The sequence below is a fragment of the Anser brachyrhynchus genome (genome assembly GCF_964034855.1).
Source record: "Anser brachyrhynchus genome assembly, chromosome: 1".
NCBI classification, from domain to species: domain Eukaryota; kingdom Metazoa; phylum Chordata; class Aves; order Anseriformes; family Anatidae; genus Anser; species Anser brachyrhynchus.
In genome coordinates this window covers 118,004,214-118,020,278 of record NC_137694.1, presented here as the reverse complement: position 1 = coordinate 118,020,278, position 16,065 = coordinate 118,004,214, and the positions used below count along the sequence as shown (strand labels likewise).

The following is a 16,065-nucleotide window of genomic DNA, read 5'->3' as shown; positions in this document are numbered from 1 at the left end:
GGAGGAAGCAATAGAGCCTATTATACAAATCCTTTCTTAAGTCTCCCTCCCTGGAGATCTTCAAAGGCCGCCTGAACATGGTCCTGGGCAGCCTGCTCTGGGTGGCCCTGTTGAGCAGGGGAATTGGACCACGTGGCCTCCAGAGGTCTCTTCCTACCTCAACCACTCTGTGATTCTGTATTTCCTCCATGCACTGCACTCCTGGGCCTTATTTTCCACATTTGACTTTAAGAAACTCATGTCAAACAAATGCTTCTCTGCGCAGAATTAGCTCTAGCCCTAAGGAGGAATGGGGGAGTTGGCTGGTCTCCTGGATAAGAGTGCTGCTTCTGGAAGCCATCTGGCTTTTGTGCAATTAAAAAGAAAAAAAACCTTATCTCCTTCTTCTTCCCCACTCCTTCAGCCCCAGGACACTCAGAGTCCCTGTGCAGGCAGGAGAATATCAATAACGTTTGTAAAGGATTTTGGCACGTCTGCATCTTGCAATTCAGTTCCTGTTAGCACTGTGATGTTTGCAGGCTTCAGGTGCAGTTTGTCTCTTCTGTTTTTTCCTGTCCTCCCTAACCTCTGTATGCTCTGCAACTCCAAAGGGAGTTTTCCCTAATCGTAGCAAATAAGCTTTTAAGGGCTCAGTACATGGAGAGAGAAGAATAGCCCATTTTGTTGACTTTGGCAACCCTTTGAGCTCTGGCTGGCTCTGCCAGCTGGGAAACCTGAAGCCAGAACTTAGCCCTTTGAAGATAAAAATGGTGATTACTGAAGATCAAACAAAGGCCTAGTTTAACATAAATTCCATACATGTTTCTTCAGTCCTATTCTCTGAGAGGACATTTGGGAATTTCTCCGACTAGATTTCCTAAACCCTGGCCCAAGTACAACTCCACAGCCTTGAAGCACAAAACCATTTAGAGGGCATGAGTATCTAAAGGCTACAAATATCCCAAAGCAATCCTGTCCTCAGGTCAGTGTGAGAAAGATATTTCAAACTTCCCACAGCTCACAAAGGAGAGAGAGGAAGGAAAATAAATGTGGAAATTAAGGGCTCCTCTACTCCTTAAACACCATGGAGGGAAGCAGTGCCTGCAGCTACCAGGGGACAGGCAGTGCTCCTCCTTTTTTGTGGCTTTCCCTCCAACAAACCATCTAAACTCCACATACTTTGTCTTCCTATGAAGTACTTTTCAGGAAGAATGCTGGTGATAATGTGCATGATCAAAATACCAACACTCTTCTGTTGTCAAAAATAAATAAATAAATAAAATTTAAATTACCTTCTATGGCAGAGTTCTGCTGATCCACCAAAAGTACAGAGCCGTTGTACAGGTAAGAAAGCATCGGGGCAAAGGTGGAGGCATCAACTGGAAACTCAGGATCCTGCACAGCAACTCTGAGCCTCACAATGATGCTCCCAGCTTGCAGGGATTCGGTCTGCACTTTCAGTTTCCCAGTCTCATATAAAGCAGTAATGTTAGGTGGAAATGAATTCGTAACCTGAGTAGAGTTAGAGAAGCAGTGACAATCAGAACCCAGCAGCAACAGATGATTTTTTAAAACCACAGTGGTACTGTTTTCAAAGGTTTATATACATGCAACATTAGTAGGAAATGTGGTAAAAAGAAAATTTTTTAAAAAGTCTCAAAGCGTTTCAAAGATTATTTACACACGCAGAAGTGTGAGTCTCCTTGGTGCACCTAGGTACCTTTTAAAATAGTACCCATCTGACCTCAGGCAACCTGAATGTGACCACTGCACATTGGAAGACCCAACTGCATGGATGCAGGCTGGTATGTGCCACTTGGTGGTAGTGCCAGACAGTGGTTCAGGAAACGTTTCATTTACCAGTACAGGAATAATTTTAGCTCCCGGTGGTTATTTGAAACTCACCAGTCCCAGCCCAGCCTGCACCTGAGTCCAATGACAAAGGCAACTCAGGGTGAGAGGCAAGAAAAATGAAGGGGATAACTTCAAGAAAATGTGTTCGAGACAGCCCACCTTCAAGGAAGTATCACAATTACACCATGGTTGATTACCAATCAAGTAAGTAGACATATGAATTGAACAAATGGTGTTACTCTGAACATTAAATACTGATGTCAGTATACGAGCTGTGCAGGGGTTAGCAGTTTTGCCTCACATCCCTTGAAAACATCTCTGTGCTTAAGCCTTTTGTTCATACCTCCAGCTGAAAGCATGCCTTTGAGCATGCAGAGCTCAAAAATCAACTCATCTTTGCTCCCGTTCAGCCAGTTTGCCCCAAAAATTCCTACATACAAGCTGTTTAACTGACCTTAGTTCAGATCTGAGTGAGGAGGCAAGAAAAAGAGGAGAGAGGAAGTGAGAAGGGGATGCTGTGCTCCCAGTGAGGCAGAAGCAACACAGATGGGCATCACTCCTTTTCCTTCCCAACTTCGTGATGTCAGTTAGGTCTGCGTCTGCCTCAGAGGAGATTCACTGACAAAAATCCTCCTGCACAACAAAAGCGAGCAATTTGCAGCTATGGAAAATAAAACCACATCAGGAGGTTTGACTTGCAGTTTCTCATGAGCCTCTTCTGGGCTGCCGTTGAAAATACAGCTCCAATGTTGTTGCAGTATTTATGTATTTATTTTCCCCTCAGATTTATATTGACAAATGTTTATGAGTCCTCCTTTGCTTTGGGAAAGTCTAGTTTTGGATCAAGATCTGAATTCCTCTGTCTGGGCCCTGTACTGTAGAGCAAAATTGTAAGAGACTGCCTGTTTGGGAAGCTGAGAGCTGGAAGCAGAGTTCATGACTCAAGTTTTGTTGATGGCTGATTACACCTGAGCATTGACAATGGCTGCACGTGGGCGTGCAATGAATGGGGCTGGAGAAGAAAGGCTGGCCCCACCGCTTTTCTTGAAGAAAAAAGCTCTGCGAGCAGCCAAACACTTAGTAAGAGGACAGCACTGAAATGAATGCCAGCAATGTCATTTCAATAATCCATTAAAAAGCCTCAAGTCAATTTAGTGTGAGTTTACTGCCAAAGTAAAGATCCAAGGAAAGGAGTCCCTGTTGCATGCCTGGATTTCTAATTCCTTTACTCTTCTGTAAGGGAAAATTCTCATAAGCTCCATTGCTAATAAGACCAAGGGCTTGATCTGTTTAGTCAGTTGGATTTTGTTTTAATTATAAAGAAAGGTCATAGGAAACAATATTATAATTTCCAGGGGACATTTGAGCCAGGCACAAAATACTCTATTTCATTAAATAAATTCTAAATTGAAGAAAAATACATTACCCAGATATACTTTAGCATTACCTCTGTAAGCAACAGTCTTGAAAATTCTTCATATGCCGAGCTGCTGGCGTCACGGAAATCTTCAGTGAAATTGTAGTTGAGAATCCTCATAGTAACAACAAATATCTTAGCCTCTGTAGGACACAACAACAAAACACATACTGACAAAGCAGAAGAGGAAAAGATCCAGTCAGAACTGATGCACCCAGACCAAAATGTTAGATGCATAGCCCAGCACTGAGAGCCAGCAGGAACACAGTGTTAGCGTTGGATCTGTAGCCACTATCACCTGCATGGCTATTTACCTGTTTTAACATTTTGATGGGAGATGCTGGTTTTTCCACAGGCTTCATAGCTGATCTCCACTGAATACATCACGCCTGCTTCCAGTCCAGACACATTCATTTTCATGTCCTCTGTTTTCAGGTTTTGTACAATCTCCTTGCCCTTGAACACTTGGACTTGGAAAGTATGGTTTAGCGTAGACTCGACATGCCACGACATTTCAAAACTATTGCTGGTAACACTGAAGATTCGGTGGTTTCTAATTGCAGAGGGATCTATCGCAATCCCAGAAAGAGTCATCACAGAAAAAGCAACATTTCTTCTTTAAAGCACTGTGATATCACAAATCCATTATAAACAAGCACTTTGACAGTCAATAGGGGAAGCTCCTCTTTACATTATGTCAGGACAGATTTGGTTCCCTCATCCACGAACCATCCCGCTAGACTGATTAGTTGGGTGTTTACTCTTTTTATTTCCTTTACTATATATTTATGTGTTGAATTTCTATTAACACTAATAACCATCCAGTGAGCTACAGGTTCAGGCAGCAGAAATAAGTTTGGAAGAGTGAATCTGTGTACTCTACATGTATTTACACCTGCTTTGCTTGTCACTTTCATCATTAAAATGCACCTCTTCAGGCAAAGGCTGCCTTGATTTATGCCTGGAAAAACCCCACAGACGGCAGCTTTCACAAGCTGGGGGCGAAGCAGGGGTGAGCATTTTACCAATTTATGCCATGCTAGTCCAGTGCAATCATTGTCACGTCAATGGGAAAAGACAGAACCCTTCAGAGACAATTCCCCTCCTCAAAGGAGGAGGAGGTGTCTAAATCGGGTAGGGTGAATTGCCTTCTGGCAGGGACTGCCTGTCCCCACCAACTAGAGGGAGAGCTGAGATGATGAGGACAGACTGGGCACACCTCCTGTAGACAGCTGGGGTCGGGTAAGAACATCAGCCCCCACACCAAACTAGAGACCACAGCATGCTGCTGCCACAACATCCATTCTTTCATGCTAATGGATAGCCTAAGGAAAAGGGTTGTTTTCTTCAATTATTTCAATGGGAAACAGTTGTTTCCAGGCATCCGAGCCGGGTGGGTGCCAAAAGCCTCCAAAGCCATGCCACCCCTGCTCTAGAAGGACTTTGGTCTAATTCCTTTAGCTTCAGCTTGGATCAGAAGCTGTGGATAAAGATGAAGATCAAGAAAATTCAGCCCGCCTCTGCGAACTAGACAAAGAACTACTTACAGCTATTTCCTCCCACAAGAAGAACAGGATGTTGTTAAAAAAAGATTGTGACCACTCTCATCTGAAAGGACTGAAGTCACTGATACAAAGATAACTCTGTCAGGCTTTGTTCCCATCACAGTCCCTCAGACAGCTGTAGTGCGTAGCGGGGAGCATTCACAAAGACTAACTTATATACAAGGTGGCTGTGGCCAGGTTCTCTGACTCGTGCCCCACCAGACTCCCATGGCCAGCAGGAGCTCCTGCACCGGTGGCAGATCCTCCTGTACCTCAGTGCGGGACAAGCCCAGGATGTGCATTCAGCAGAGCCCAGGGACAAGTGAGAGGTGCTGGCCTCCCACAGCCCTTGCTGGCATGCTTCCTCATGCTGGACAATTTGGGTTACCTGTGACAGGACCTGTGCTTCAATGGCATACCAGGCACCAGTGGCTCAAGCCAGCCCACCTCTTCCAGCAGCAGCCATGGGGGTAACAGTGGGGCTTCTCCAGGGGTCACCTCACAGCTCCACAGCCCCTGATCCAAGCCTCCCATTACAGGACCCTCTCTCCTGCTGTTTCTGTAGGAGATTCACTCCAAAACTACCATCAGCTTTTGTGAACACCCTCTTGTAATTCAACTAGCCCCAGGAAAAAGAGATCACAAAGTGCCTGAATTAAAGCAAAACAATATTCATTCAGATCCAAAGTTACTTACAGCACCCAGCATCTGTAGATTGGTTAGTTGTGGACAAGAGACTTGAATTAGTTATAGATGGAGAGCTATTGCTAGCATTAATGGGATCCAGTTCTGAGCTTGGAGTAGACAATGCCATGCCTAAGGGACAAACAGCATTATTGAGGAGTTAAAGCATTCCTAACAAAGCAAATCCAAAGTAATACCATTCACATTTTCACCAGCTGAAAAGTAGCAATAGAAGTAATATAAATAGAAATGAAAAAAATAAACGTATTATCATACCACACAAGCATAAAGTAATACATTATCTTAATTTTTGAGATTAAAGGATAGTTAAATTGTTTTCTAACTAGAGCATTGGATCTGCAAGCACTGATTTATCTCATTATCTTTAAGCCTATTAGTAGGCTCATTGGTGTCTGTTGGCTGTAAGTACATGCCTATATTCGTTGCTGAACTGGTGCTGAGAAGAATTATTTCATGCATCACCGAACTCCAGCTGCCTCCAGCAGAGGACTCACTAACAGTGCAGCAGCTCAGGGTGGGACTGGACAGCTACGGAGTCCAGGCTGCAGTCACACAGTCAAAACAGGAAGGAGACTTTATGTACAAATAACGTCACTAATCACGTTCCCCCGGGAGGCTGGCGAGGCGTACTGACAGTGAATGACTTGCTCTGAGAAGCAGTCAGGGTCTGATGCTAGAAGTTTTGGCAGGTGACAGCTGCAGGTGAGATATGAGAAACAGCCTGGAACTTTTAAATAAATACACTGCATTTTGTCATAAACACCTAGCAAGATGGCTTATGTGGTGTCTTCTGCCAGCAGAAGAAGGGGCACTGCTGGCTCCAGAAAACTTTGCCTTATAGTTGCTCCTGCAGTTGACAACAAAGCCCAGCAGACACATTCTCTGTACTTCCCAAAGTGACACCTACATTTCTTACCTTCCTTTCCTGTGCTCAGCTGGTGAGGGTTGACATCTGCATGTTCATACTCAGGGTTGCAGCTGTAGTAACCCTCCAGATTTACACAGGTGTTTTGCTTAGGACAAGCATTGAATTCAGCGTAGGAACATTCATTGACATCTAAGAAGAAGAACACTTATACAGATACTGACAGCAGCATCAAGATTGATCTGCAGTGTATATAGACCTGCTCTGGGTAGGATAAATTCTGTTTAAATCTGTAGTAACTCTGATTAAGCAATTCCAGATTTATGTGGGTGCAATGAAATCAGAATGTCATCCTTCGCTGAAACTAGCCCCCATTTGGTTATAACCCCATCACTTTTTAGTCAGATTATTTGGGTTCAGATGAAAATTAGCAGCAGCTCTCTCTTATAGTTCCAGGATGCTATCCAAACCTGAGAGAAGTTCGTGGCAGAGGAAGGAGATCTACCCAGGGATCTCACTGAAAGCTGGATGGAGTTTTCAAAAGTAAATTCAGAAATAGAAGTGATGACAAATAGTGCTTATGGATGCATTTCAGGAGTGAAAATATTCACATAACTATGCAATAATAAATAGATTAAATTAATTTAAACCAAACACATTTAAATATTTACCTAACATTCAAAAAGTAGGTTAATAAACAAATACTCCCTTTTTCATGCAAGATTGTGGAAGCGGCACAAGTCCATAAAAACAGAGTATATCTGATTCCCAAGAATACTTCAAACACTTGAGAACCTGTTTAATACGACTAGCGATTGTGCTACAAACTTAAATACCTTTGCTTTTCCATATGAAGAAGGGCTATGTTATTAGGAGAAAATAAATTTATTTGAGGAAGCAGAAGTATTCCACTCCAAACTATTTATTCCAAAATTAACTACAACCCTCTCTTCATCCTATAATATCTGGGTTATGGCCATATTTGCAAAGGTTAGAAGATCCACTACACCCTGTTTTTGAAAGCCAATTGATAGTCATGCAGACAAAATCCCAAGTGAAGAGGGATGAAGCCCCTGAACCTTTTCCCTGAACCTTCCCTCAGTGACAGGATTATAGTAAATAACCTTGCACATCTGTGTCGATCACTTCATAGACGCGCTTCACAATGTCTTTCAAGGAAGAAGAAACTTCTGCTAGTGGAGCTGGTTGATGCAGTCCGATGAGAACCTGAGATGCCACTGTCCCAGAGTATATTTCTGCTTGGTTACTCTGGATATGGTGCACAGAAGCATTCAAGGGCTGTAATGCACCAGTAATCTGGAAAACAGGTGAGCAAACACTTTGGTATCTCATTCCTTTATCAGTACAGCTGTATACAAATGAGACATAATCTATGCAATGATTATCATCAGAAGCTGAGTGCAGAAATCACCAATTCAGAAAATTCAGGAAAGCAGTAACATTTAGTTATATATGTATGCAAGGTGAGCTCTTCTTATCATGACATTTCACAAACGAGTTACAGTATAGTAAATCCAATTTAAGGAAGGTGTGGAGCTGCATGTCAGATCTTACAAGCTTAGACAGGAGGATATAACACAAGAAAATATGTAAAAGTCTCTTTGACATGTAATGCTTAAACACCAAAATTGCCATAGGCAGAATATATTTCAGACAGGCTATTAAAGTGCATCCAAGCTGTTCAACACTCCCCATGTCAAGCAACTAAAAAGACTGCTGGCAAAGGGAATAGAAAGAAAAGGGAGAAAAGCAATAGACTGAGGAAGAAGGCTGGTACTGAGAGCCATGGAGAGACCTTAGGACTGGCCAAGTTATCACAACTGGGAGTCAGGAACCAGATAAGGGTGGTGGTGATGGGTTGAGCATTAGGAGTCAGTACAGCAGACAAGGCCTGGAAAACATTCCTTTGAGTAGTGGTTCATTGCTAATCTTCATTTCTTATTTCCTATTTTTTGAGTGTTCAACTCTGCCATAGCTTGGTTTAGACCAGCTGTAAGAGTCTTAGTAGATCACTGTGCACTACTCCTTACCACACAGGGACCGAGCTAAGTTTTCTCACTTTTTTAGGGTATCAGAAGTGGGAATTCAGGTCAGAGGAAGGATTAAATCCATGCAACATCCCCACACTGCTGCTACCATCCATGTTCTCCTGCCTGTCAGTGCTAAACTGGGATGGGAGAAGTTTCCTTTGTTACTTGCCCACACCTAGATGGAAACTGTGGAGGATCAGAAATGAAAACAGAGTGACATAGGGAACTGTCTTCTTGGGTACCTTTCAAAGGCCACATCCAAGCCTGGTCTTCTCCATGAGGTGGTGACATGTACTAGGGAAAAGGCCTGGAGGGTCTTTGTCCAAGTTCATTGATGCCTTTCCTAAAAACCACTCAATGGACAGAGAGATCCCCCTTGTCCCAACGTGAGTTTAGTTTGCAGCCTGGCTCCTTCCTGTAGGCCCCTCTTTAAAGAAGTGAGCCAGAAGGGCAAACACCTCACACCCTTGTTATGGTTTGTTTTTTTGATTCTTCCTCCCTGTGGCGGCTGGGGCGCTGAGAGGCAGGCCGCGCTGCTGCCCTGTGGGCCTGCACATGTCGTTACTATGGCCACTGCTCATCCACGCAGGAGGCAGAGCCTCCGACTGGTGGAAAAAGCAATTCCCTGCTGTCTCCTGGGGCGCTGCTGCTGTGGCAGGGGTGGCAATGAAATGCTCTTGCTCCAGACACGGTCCCTCACCACCAGCCTGGGTTCTCACTGGGTTCTGGCGCTGCAGAATCCACCTCCCTTGTAGCTCCCAGCGTCATGGATCTGAGCTCTCTCTTGAAAGGTTCAACTCAAAACCAAACTATGCAAACCATGAAATCCAGACACAGTCTGTCATAAACCCAAAACTTAGCTGAGCTGAAGCTGGAGTAGAGCAGGAAGAAAACTTTCAGACTGTGAAAGCTTTCTCTGCCTCTTGGCAGAGATCTGAAAAATTTACTATAGAATCTGCTAGATCAATTTCACTTGAGCCCTGTGAGGATGAGGCTGACATTCACCAGCTAGGAATATATGAGGGCCAAAAAACAGGGGGAGCAGCTGGCAAGGTGGTGCCCAGCTTGGAGGACCATGGGTTCCCTCCTGGGCTGAAGCAAGTCGTAGTCAGTGAGTAACAGAGGTGTGAACATGATGCACAACACACGAGAGTGCTTGAGTTTGTACATACCATGGAATGCAAAAGGCGTGAATGATTCAGAAGGTGGGAATCCACTCTGATTAATTCATTAAAATCCATCTTCACCAGCACTGTCACGTTGTACCAGAATATCCTTTCTGAAGTGTACAAAATAAAACAGCCAAGTCATCTGAGGTAGGATGCTATAGAAAGCTACAGAGCTGTAGGCGGGCTCTGAGAAAACAAGGCAAACTTTAACTTTGAGATTATGAAAGGCCGGTGTGCATCAAACAGCTGCTGCTCCAGTCACCATATGCTGCAGACAGCAGCATCAGATGAGGAGGAGAAGCCATGTGAGGTCCAACAGACCTGTAACACCCCCTGCTCAGCCCCACAGGCTCAAGCACAGAAAGCAAATATCCTGGAGCTAACCCAAGGCAGATTCCCATATTTGTTTTATGAAGAGCTATGGTAACAGTTGTTGTTCTGCCCACTCCCACCCTCAGAAGGAAAAAATAAGCACATTTCTATTAGAAGCAGTCTTGAATTTATCAGTAACATACCCTCTGGCTTTGGATCCACACAGCCCTCTCCTTTGGATGAGTTGCAGCACTTTTTAAGCCCCGGACATTCAGCATCGAACGTGCAAGGGTAATCAGATGTTTCCATATTCTCCATTGGACAGATACCAGGTCTTGAGGCAAATACACTGGACCTGTTGAGCGCTAAGTAACAAAAACATTTTGGAGAACAAAAACACAGAAAATTGTTTCCATAAAACCGTGCCATTTAATTTATAGCAAACACTTCCTCCTCATTTTAGAAGTGTGTCTGTTCTGAGGTTCTCATGGTGACAAAACAGGAGCCTAAATGCCTTTATTTCATTTCAGAAGTGTAAAAGTTCTCAGAATTTTCTCACATTCATGACATTTCTGCTACAGAAATCTTGAACTGATAATTTTCCACTAATAACAATGTATAGACAGATAGATAGGCAGAATGGTAGATTAGATAAATAGATGGATTCTAAATGTGGAGAAATTGGAGCACTGCAAGACAGAAAATGTACGTGGTGCCAGCTATGACTAATCCAAATGCTGTATAATGATCAAAGCAAACAAGTAGTGTGTATGCTAGAAATCAGTAGTTTTTATTTAATCTTTTCCATTCATTTTGTGGTTACAACTTTTTGATCCTACAAATTCTTGATCCAGTAACCAGGCAATTAAAGTCAGCCTGGAGAAAAATAAAAGTTACTCCTGTCACAGAAGGTTGCAGTGTGGGAAAACCACATTCAACATAATAAAGTCTACAGCAAATGAAAGGTCTATAGCAAACTATAGATCTACCATGAACTGCCGTTTCTGAGGGTTTCCAATTTCTGTTATACCAAGGCTCTGAATAAAAGTAAATCTGAGGTTTCTGAGAAGCAGGAGGGAATAATGAATCTATGACTTTTGGCCTCAGCAAAGTAAGCTTCTTAAAAAGGCAAATGATACCAGTTCAACAAGTTTTAAACTAAATCTCTGTCACTTGCTGCCACATGCACAGGTCAAGTCCCCCTCTCTTCCAATCCATGGTAGACTGGAGCCGATTGCAGAGAGCCTTGGCAGATTCCATAACAGATCTCATGCTTAGCACTCCAAATCCTCAGTTCAATCTCCAATCTAGGGATAGAGCTCAACACACGGCATGCAGAACTCAACATGTATAATTTTCAGGCACTTTTGCATCTGGGCATGCAGTCATGTTTGCATAAAGAAATAGTACATTACAAGCAGTGGTTTTAAGATTATGGTCTATGCCTTCTAGGGGTCCCACAGTATGCTTTCCAAGGGTCTCTGAAAGGTAATTAAGAAAATTAAGCTTCATTTAATAATAGGGGTCCACACCTCTGCTGAAAAACCTGCCAAAACCTATAAGCTGAGGAGCAGTGAAGGCACCGAGATGAGATCTCTCAGAAGCATTCAGGCTATTTGCACATGTAACTTTAAAGATTTGCATGCAGAATATATAGGACAGCACCTCTGCACACTCTTTTATATTGCATTTCATATACTCTGTTTGTAAACCCTCTGCACAGTCAGCGAGCGTACTCTTTAACGGGACTGTGAGCATTTTTCAAGTAGAGTTGGTGTTAGATCCACAAAAGCTCTGGGCAGCAAATAAGGAAACCCTACCCTGTGCAGTCAGACCCAAGATACTTCTGGGTCCAGCAAGCCCCATAGTCCTGTTCTGCTTCCCAGCATGGATCAGGACCCTCTGCTCCTGACTCTGGGACTGGCGCTGTAGGTCATTCCCTCAAATGGGTCCTACTGCTGGAAAGCCTCTTCCTGATTTCTAGTCCAAAGTCACAATAATATCTCAGTCACCCCTAAATGAGCCAGGTGAACCCTGGTAAACTGGACTCAAGCATTAAAAATCTCTCCATCTCTAAGATTCAGGTGCAGTTCCAGCAGGTTTTAAGTTCAAAGCAGCTTTTTCCACCCAGGTCCTTTTCTGCCATGCTGAACTGTGGTGTAAACGGTTTAATGGGTCACGTGCAATCTCAGAAAACACTATTGAGTCTTGGCTGAGTGCCACCGTAGCCATTTATCTAAAATCTAAAGGTCATCATTTTCGCATCAGCGGAAACTGGCATGGATTCACATCACATTTCTGCCTAATCACGCCAGATGCACTTTGCAAATTTGATTTACTCTTTCCACTTCGATCGTCTTTGAGGATGGTCACCCAGAACTACGACACTAACCAAGCAACACTGCCAGCACCAGGGAGCGAGCTGGGCAACTCGTACATCAGTCAGACAAAGTATAGGCTTTCCTCCTCTGTTATCTGCATAAGCGTGCAGAAGGAGAAATGCAGCACTCAGTGCTTAGCAACTGAAAGCAGTTACCAACCTGTCCCCAGGAGAGCCGCCAGGCTGGGGGATGTTCCAGGAGATAGGTGCTGAGGGACAGCATTGGCTCAGCTGCAACCTCCCTCCTCTCCCTCCTGACACCCAGAGCCTCCGGGTTTCACCCAGAGGTGTGGCGGAGCAGGGGGCCAAAACTCTGCACTCATCTCAGGCATCAGAAGGTGGAGACAAATCTATGATATTACAGAAGGAGCTCCTGGCAAAGCCTGTTGCAAAGGCAGACTGACAGTTTTCATCATACAACCCTGTTTTCAGGGTCTTTGAGCGTTGCTAGCCTTTACCTGCTCAGAGGGATGTTATCCGCCCTGTCCAGGGCTTAAAAGGGGTGGAGGGCAGAGTCTGGATGTGCAGGCTCAGCATCTGTCAAACACTGAGTGCCCTTTCCCATGAAAAGCCTTATTATTCGCTGCAACATATTCAGGAGCCGGGGGCTGAAATTCGTCAAGGACACAGCTGTGGGACGATGGGGGAGCACAGCCTTCCAAGCACAAAAGCAGCCTGTGCATGCTCAGGAGAAACTTGTTGAGATTTAGCCAGAAGGGGCTGATCCCAGCAGCACCACCATGACGTGGCCATGCTCTGCCGTGGTGCCACTCATATCAGCAAATGATGAAAGCTATCAGGGGCCCATGGTGAGCCCACAGCCATCCTGGGGCTTAGAGCAGTTGGGAAAGGCACAGGGTGGTGAGCTGAGTGGGGCAAATAGCTTGCGAGGAAAGGCTACTAAGGAGACTGGGGACTTTGCTATAGAAAGGAGTAGGCTGAGGGGGTTGCAGTCAGGGTTTACAAAATTTCTGGGGTCAGCCCAAGCAGTGGGGACAGCCGTGCCACAGCTCCCCACTGCCCCAGTCAGACCCAGCATGCACCATCTGCACACAGGGGCTGAAAGGTCCCGGCCCTGCTGGAGAGCTACCGGAACACCTGAAATTAAATTTATTTTATTATTTTTTAACTTTACAGTTGTTTTTCTGAAAATCTGAGGAAGTTATTCACATAAAGCACTCTCCAAATGAACTTTGCAAATCAAGTTCTCTCATAAAGAAACTCCAGATTAAAGGTATCTGGGCCTTCTTATTTCAGCCTTTTTGTATATGTGCCAGAAAAAACAGCCTTCATCACACGCTGATGCACTCTTTGTCTTCCTGGCCAGGGATCAGTCAGGGTGAGACGGCAGATAAGGAAGGAGCCTCTTGCCTGTAGCTCTCTGGTTTCACCTTAGGTAGCATGGTAGAAGGTGGGTGCCAAACCAGCCACCAGAAGTAACCACACCACTGACTCAGGCAGATAAAACCTGCTTGGAGAATTGGACCCTGCCTCTGCCTATAAAAAAAAATCCTGCAAAATACTGGGGAAGTCTCCTCCAAGAAGCTCATAACCACCTTTCAGATACACGGGTTTCACAGGTCCAGGAACTGGATCCACAGCTCTGGGATCTGCACAGCAATCGGGGGCTGCTCACCATCACCATCGAGGGCACCGGGCTCCACACTCCAAGCACAGTGGTGCTGAAGGCAGCATTGGGCACGCCAGGGTTAAAAATAAATAAGCAAAGAGTAGAAATCACACCCACGGTGTCTCAGAGTGGGCACACGGAATGATGTGATCCAAGTCTCGCTGCAGCTGTGAAAGGCAGAAAACCTCCCTCCCCTCCCACAGGCTTCGTGAAGATAAATAGCTGTCTGGGCATCACCCCGGGATTCACCTCAGGAGGTGATAAATAATTCTCTGCTCGGAGAGAGGCTTAGCAGAGCACTGAAACATGCAGTGAAAGCAGAGGCCAGGACAGCACTGCTGGGATGCCCTTTTGGGGGGCTTTGTGCCCCCTGAGCACCACATGGAAATGTGGTCCTCAGGGCAAGGCAGCGGGGTCAGGTAATTAACAGGGTTTACTTGCATGCATAGGCAAAAGGAGAGGAAACAATGATTTTTTTAAAATTTAATTCTAACTTTAGAATTAATTCTAGCACTTTTTAGAGTTTAGATACATCATTTTTAAAAAGTTAAAGTAGTTTGTGTGTATGCACACATATATATAGTACCATCCTAATGGACTGATAGACAGCAAGTGAGAACTACCAGAGTATCTTGACTCGTGATATAGATATTTTTGCCCCAACAGTAAATAATAAGAAAAGCAGAGTCTGTTGTATCTCAGGCAGGGGTAATATGTTTCCTTCCAGGAAGAAAGCAAGGGGAGCGGCGAGGACCAGGTTTCTCTGAAAGGTCATGCAGACCCTCCAGCTCCTGGTAGGATGGAGGGTATGCCAGCATGGATAACATCAAGAAGAAAATAACAGTAGTTTAACAGCATGCTGTGCCGTAATTTCAGCAGTTCCAGTTTCTCTTTTCATCATTTATTTAAGACTGTGTCTAGACAGTGCATTACCATTCACAGAATATATGACTAATGCCCTGAAAAGCAAAGATACTGGAATAATCTAAACAGAGAAATCACCTAGAAGCCAGACAAAGCCTTTTATGGTTTAAAATATTCCCAGATTTACTTTGACAGGAAAAGAGTCAAGGTGACCACAGTATTTCATGGACAATCCTGCCTAGAGTGTATATCAACAGTGTGGCAAGGGCGGATCAGAAGTTCTGCAGCTAAGCTTTACAGGAGATTTACAGATTTGTTAATGTTAGAAAAAAAAACTCACTGACACTTCTCAAGCCTAACATTCCTTCAGAGGTGCTTTTAAAAGGCATACAATTGTACCGCAAAAAAATATTTAAAGTGTTACCAGGATGCCTTCTTCTCCACCCAAGAAGGTGATCGTGAGTTCTGGAGGCTCTGAAACACTCTGAAAATCATGATCCCTCAGGGAGTTCCTTGTGCAAACAGAGGCAAACAGAACTAGCTGGTCACCCCTCAACATCTGGCTGACACAATTATTTTCTTGTACTAGGAAATCAACAAGCAGTTTTCTCCAACTGCTTCTCCGCCTTGTCATTGGATTAATTTATTTACACTACGTATGTGCACACATGCATGCAGATGCATGTATATTGAAATGACCTTCCTGAAGTTGCTATTCAACACTAATTAGATCTTCTGGAGAGTTTTCCCAGCCTGGAACTGCTGCTTGGAAAACATGCATTATCAGCAGTGGGTCCTATGCCCGTCAAGCTAGCCTGCCTGGAAATACTGTAAAATGCAGGTCAAATTGTGCCCTGGCTGACACTCCGCCACAGCCACAGAGACAAAACAATTGCAGGATACGGTAAGTGAGGGATGATGTGTGCCTAATTATGCTTTTCTTCTTCTCTAGCAAATTGTTTTAAGAACAAATACAACACAACAACCACTTCTGTGCTTTGACCTTTCTGTTAAAAGCATTTTCTTGATAGATACACTATTCTACTAGCATATATTGCAGAAAATACCTTGCAAAAATATTTGGAGGTTCATTTTTCTAATGCTCTGAAGCAATTTAAATGTAGGATGAACACATTCTTCTTGATGCATCCCATGACAAGACATACAGCTCATACCCTCTAACATTACATTATATGATCCAATGCAGGAGCAGGTTTGGGGACATTCCCATAGAACTGAGTCACTCAAGTCCTGTGACACAAAAGGAGGGCCATGGCTGCAATAGGACCTTTCCT

The 16,065-nt window shown here is 44.2% G+C and overlaps 1 protein-coding gene across 1 annotated transcript in view; it reads right to left on the bottom strand.

The window, feature by feature from the left end:
- UMODL1 (uromodulin like 1) overlaps window positions 1–16,065 on the bottom strand; it is a 48,113-nt gene that overhangs the window by 26,669 nt on the left and 5,379 nt on the right. Inside the window, exons 3-10 of the mRNA XM_080584578.1 lie at window positions 10,100–10,261; window positions 9,588–9,694; window positions 7,489–7,681; window positions 6,416–6,556; window positions 5,491–5,610; window positions 3,565–3,819; window positions 3,281–3,393; window positions 1,272–1,491 (exon numbers count right to left, since the gene is read on the bottom strand). Of these exons, the coding sequence (XP_080440704.1) occupies window positions 1,272–1,491; window positions 3,281–3,393; window positions 3,565–3,819; window positions 5,491–5,610; window positions 6,416–6,556; window positions 7,489–7,681; window positions 9,588–9,694; window positions 10,100–10,261 (1,311 nt within the window). The remainder of the gene's footprint in view (window positions 1–1,271; window positions 1,492–3,280; window positions 3,394–3,564; window positions 3,820–5,490; window positions 5,611–6,415; window positions 6,557–7,488; window positions 7,682–9,587; window positions 9,695–10,099; window positions 10,262–16,065) is intronic.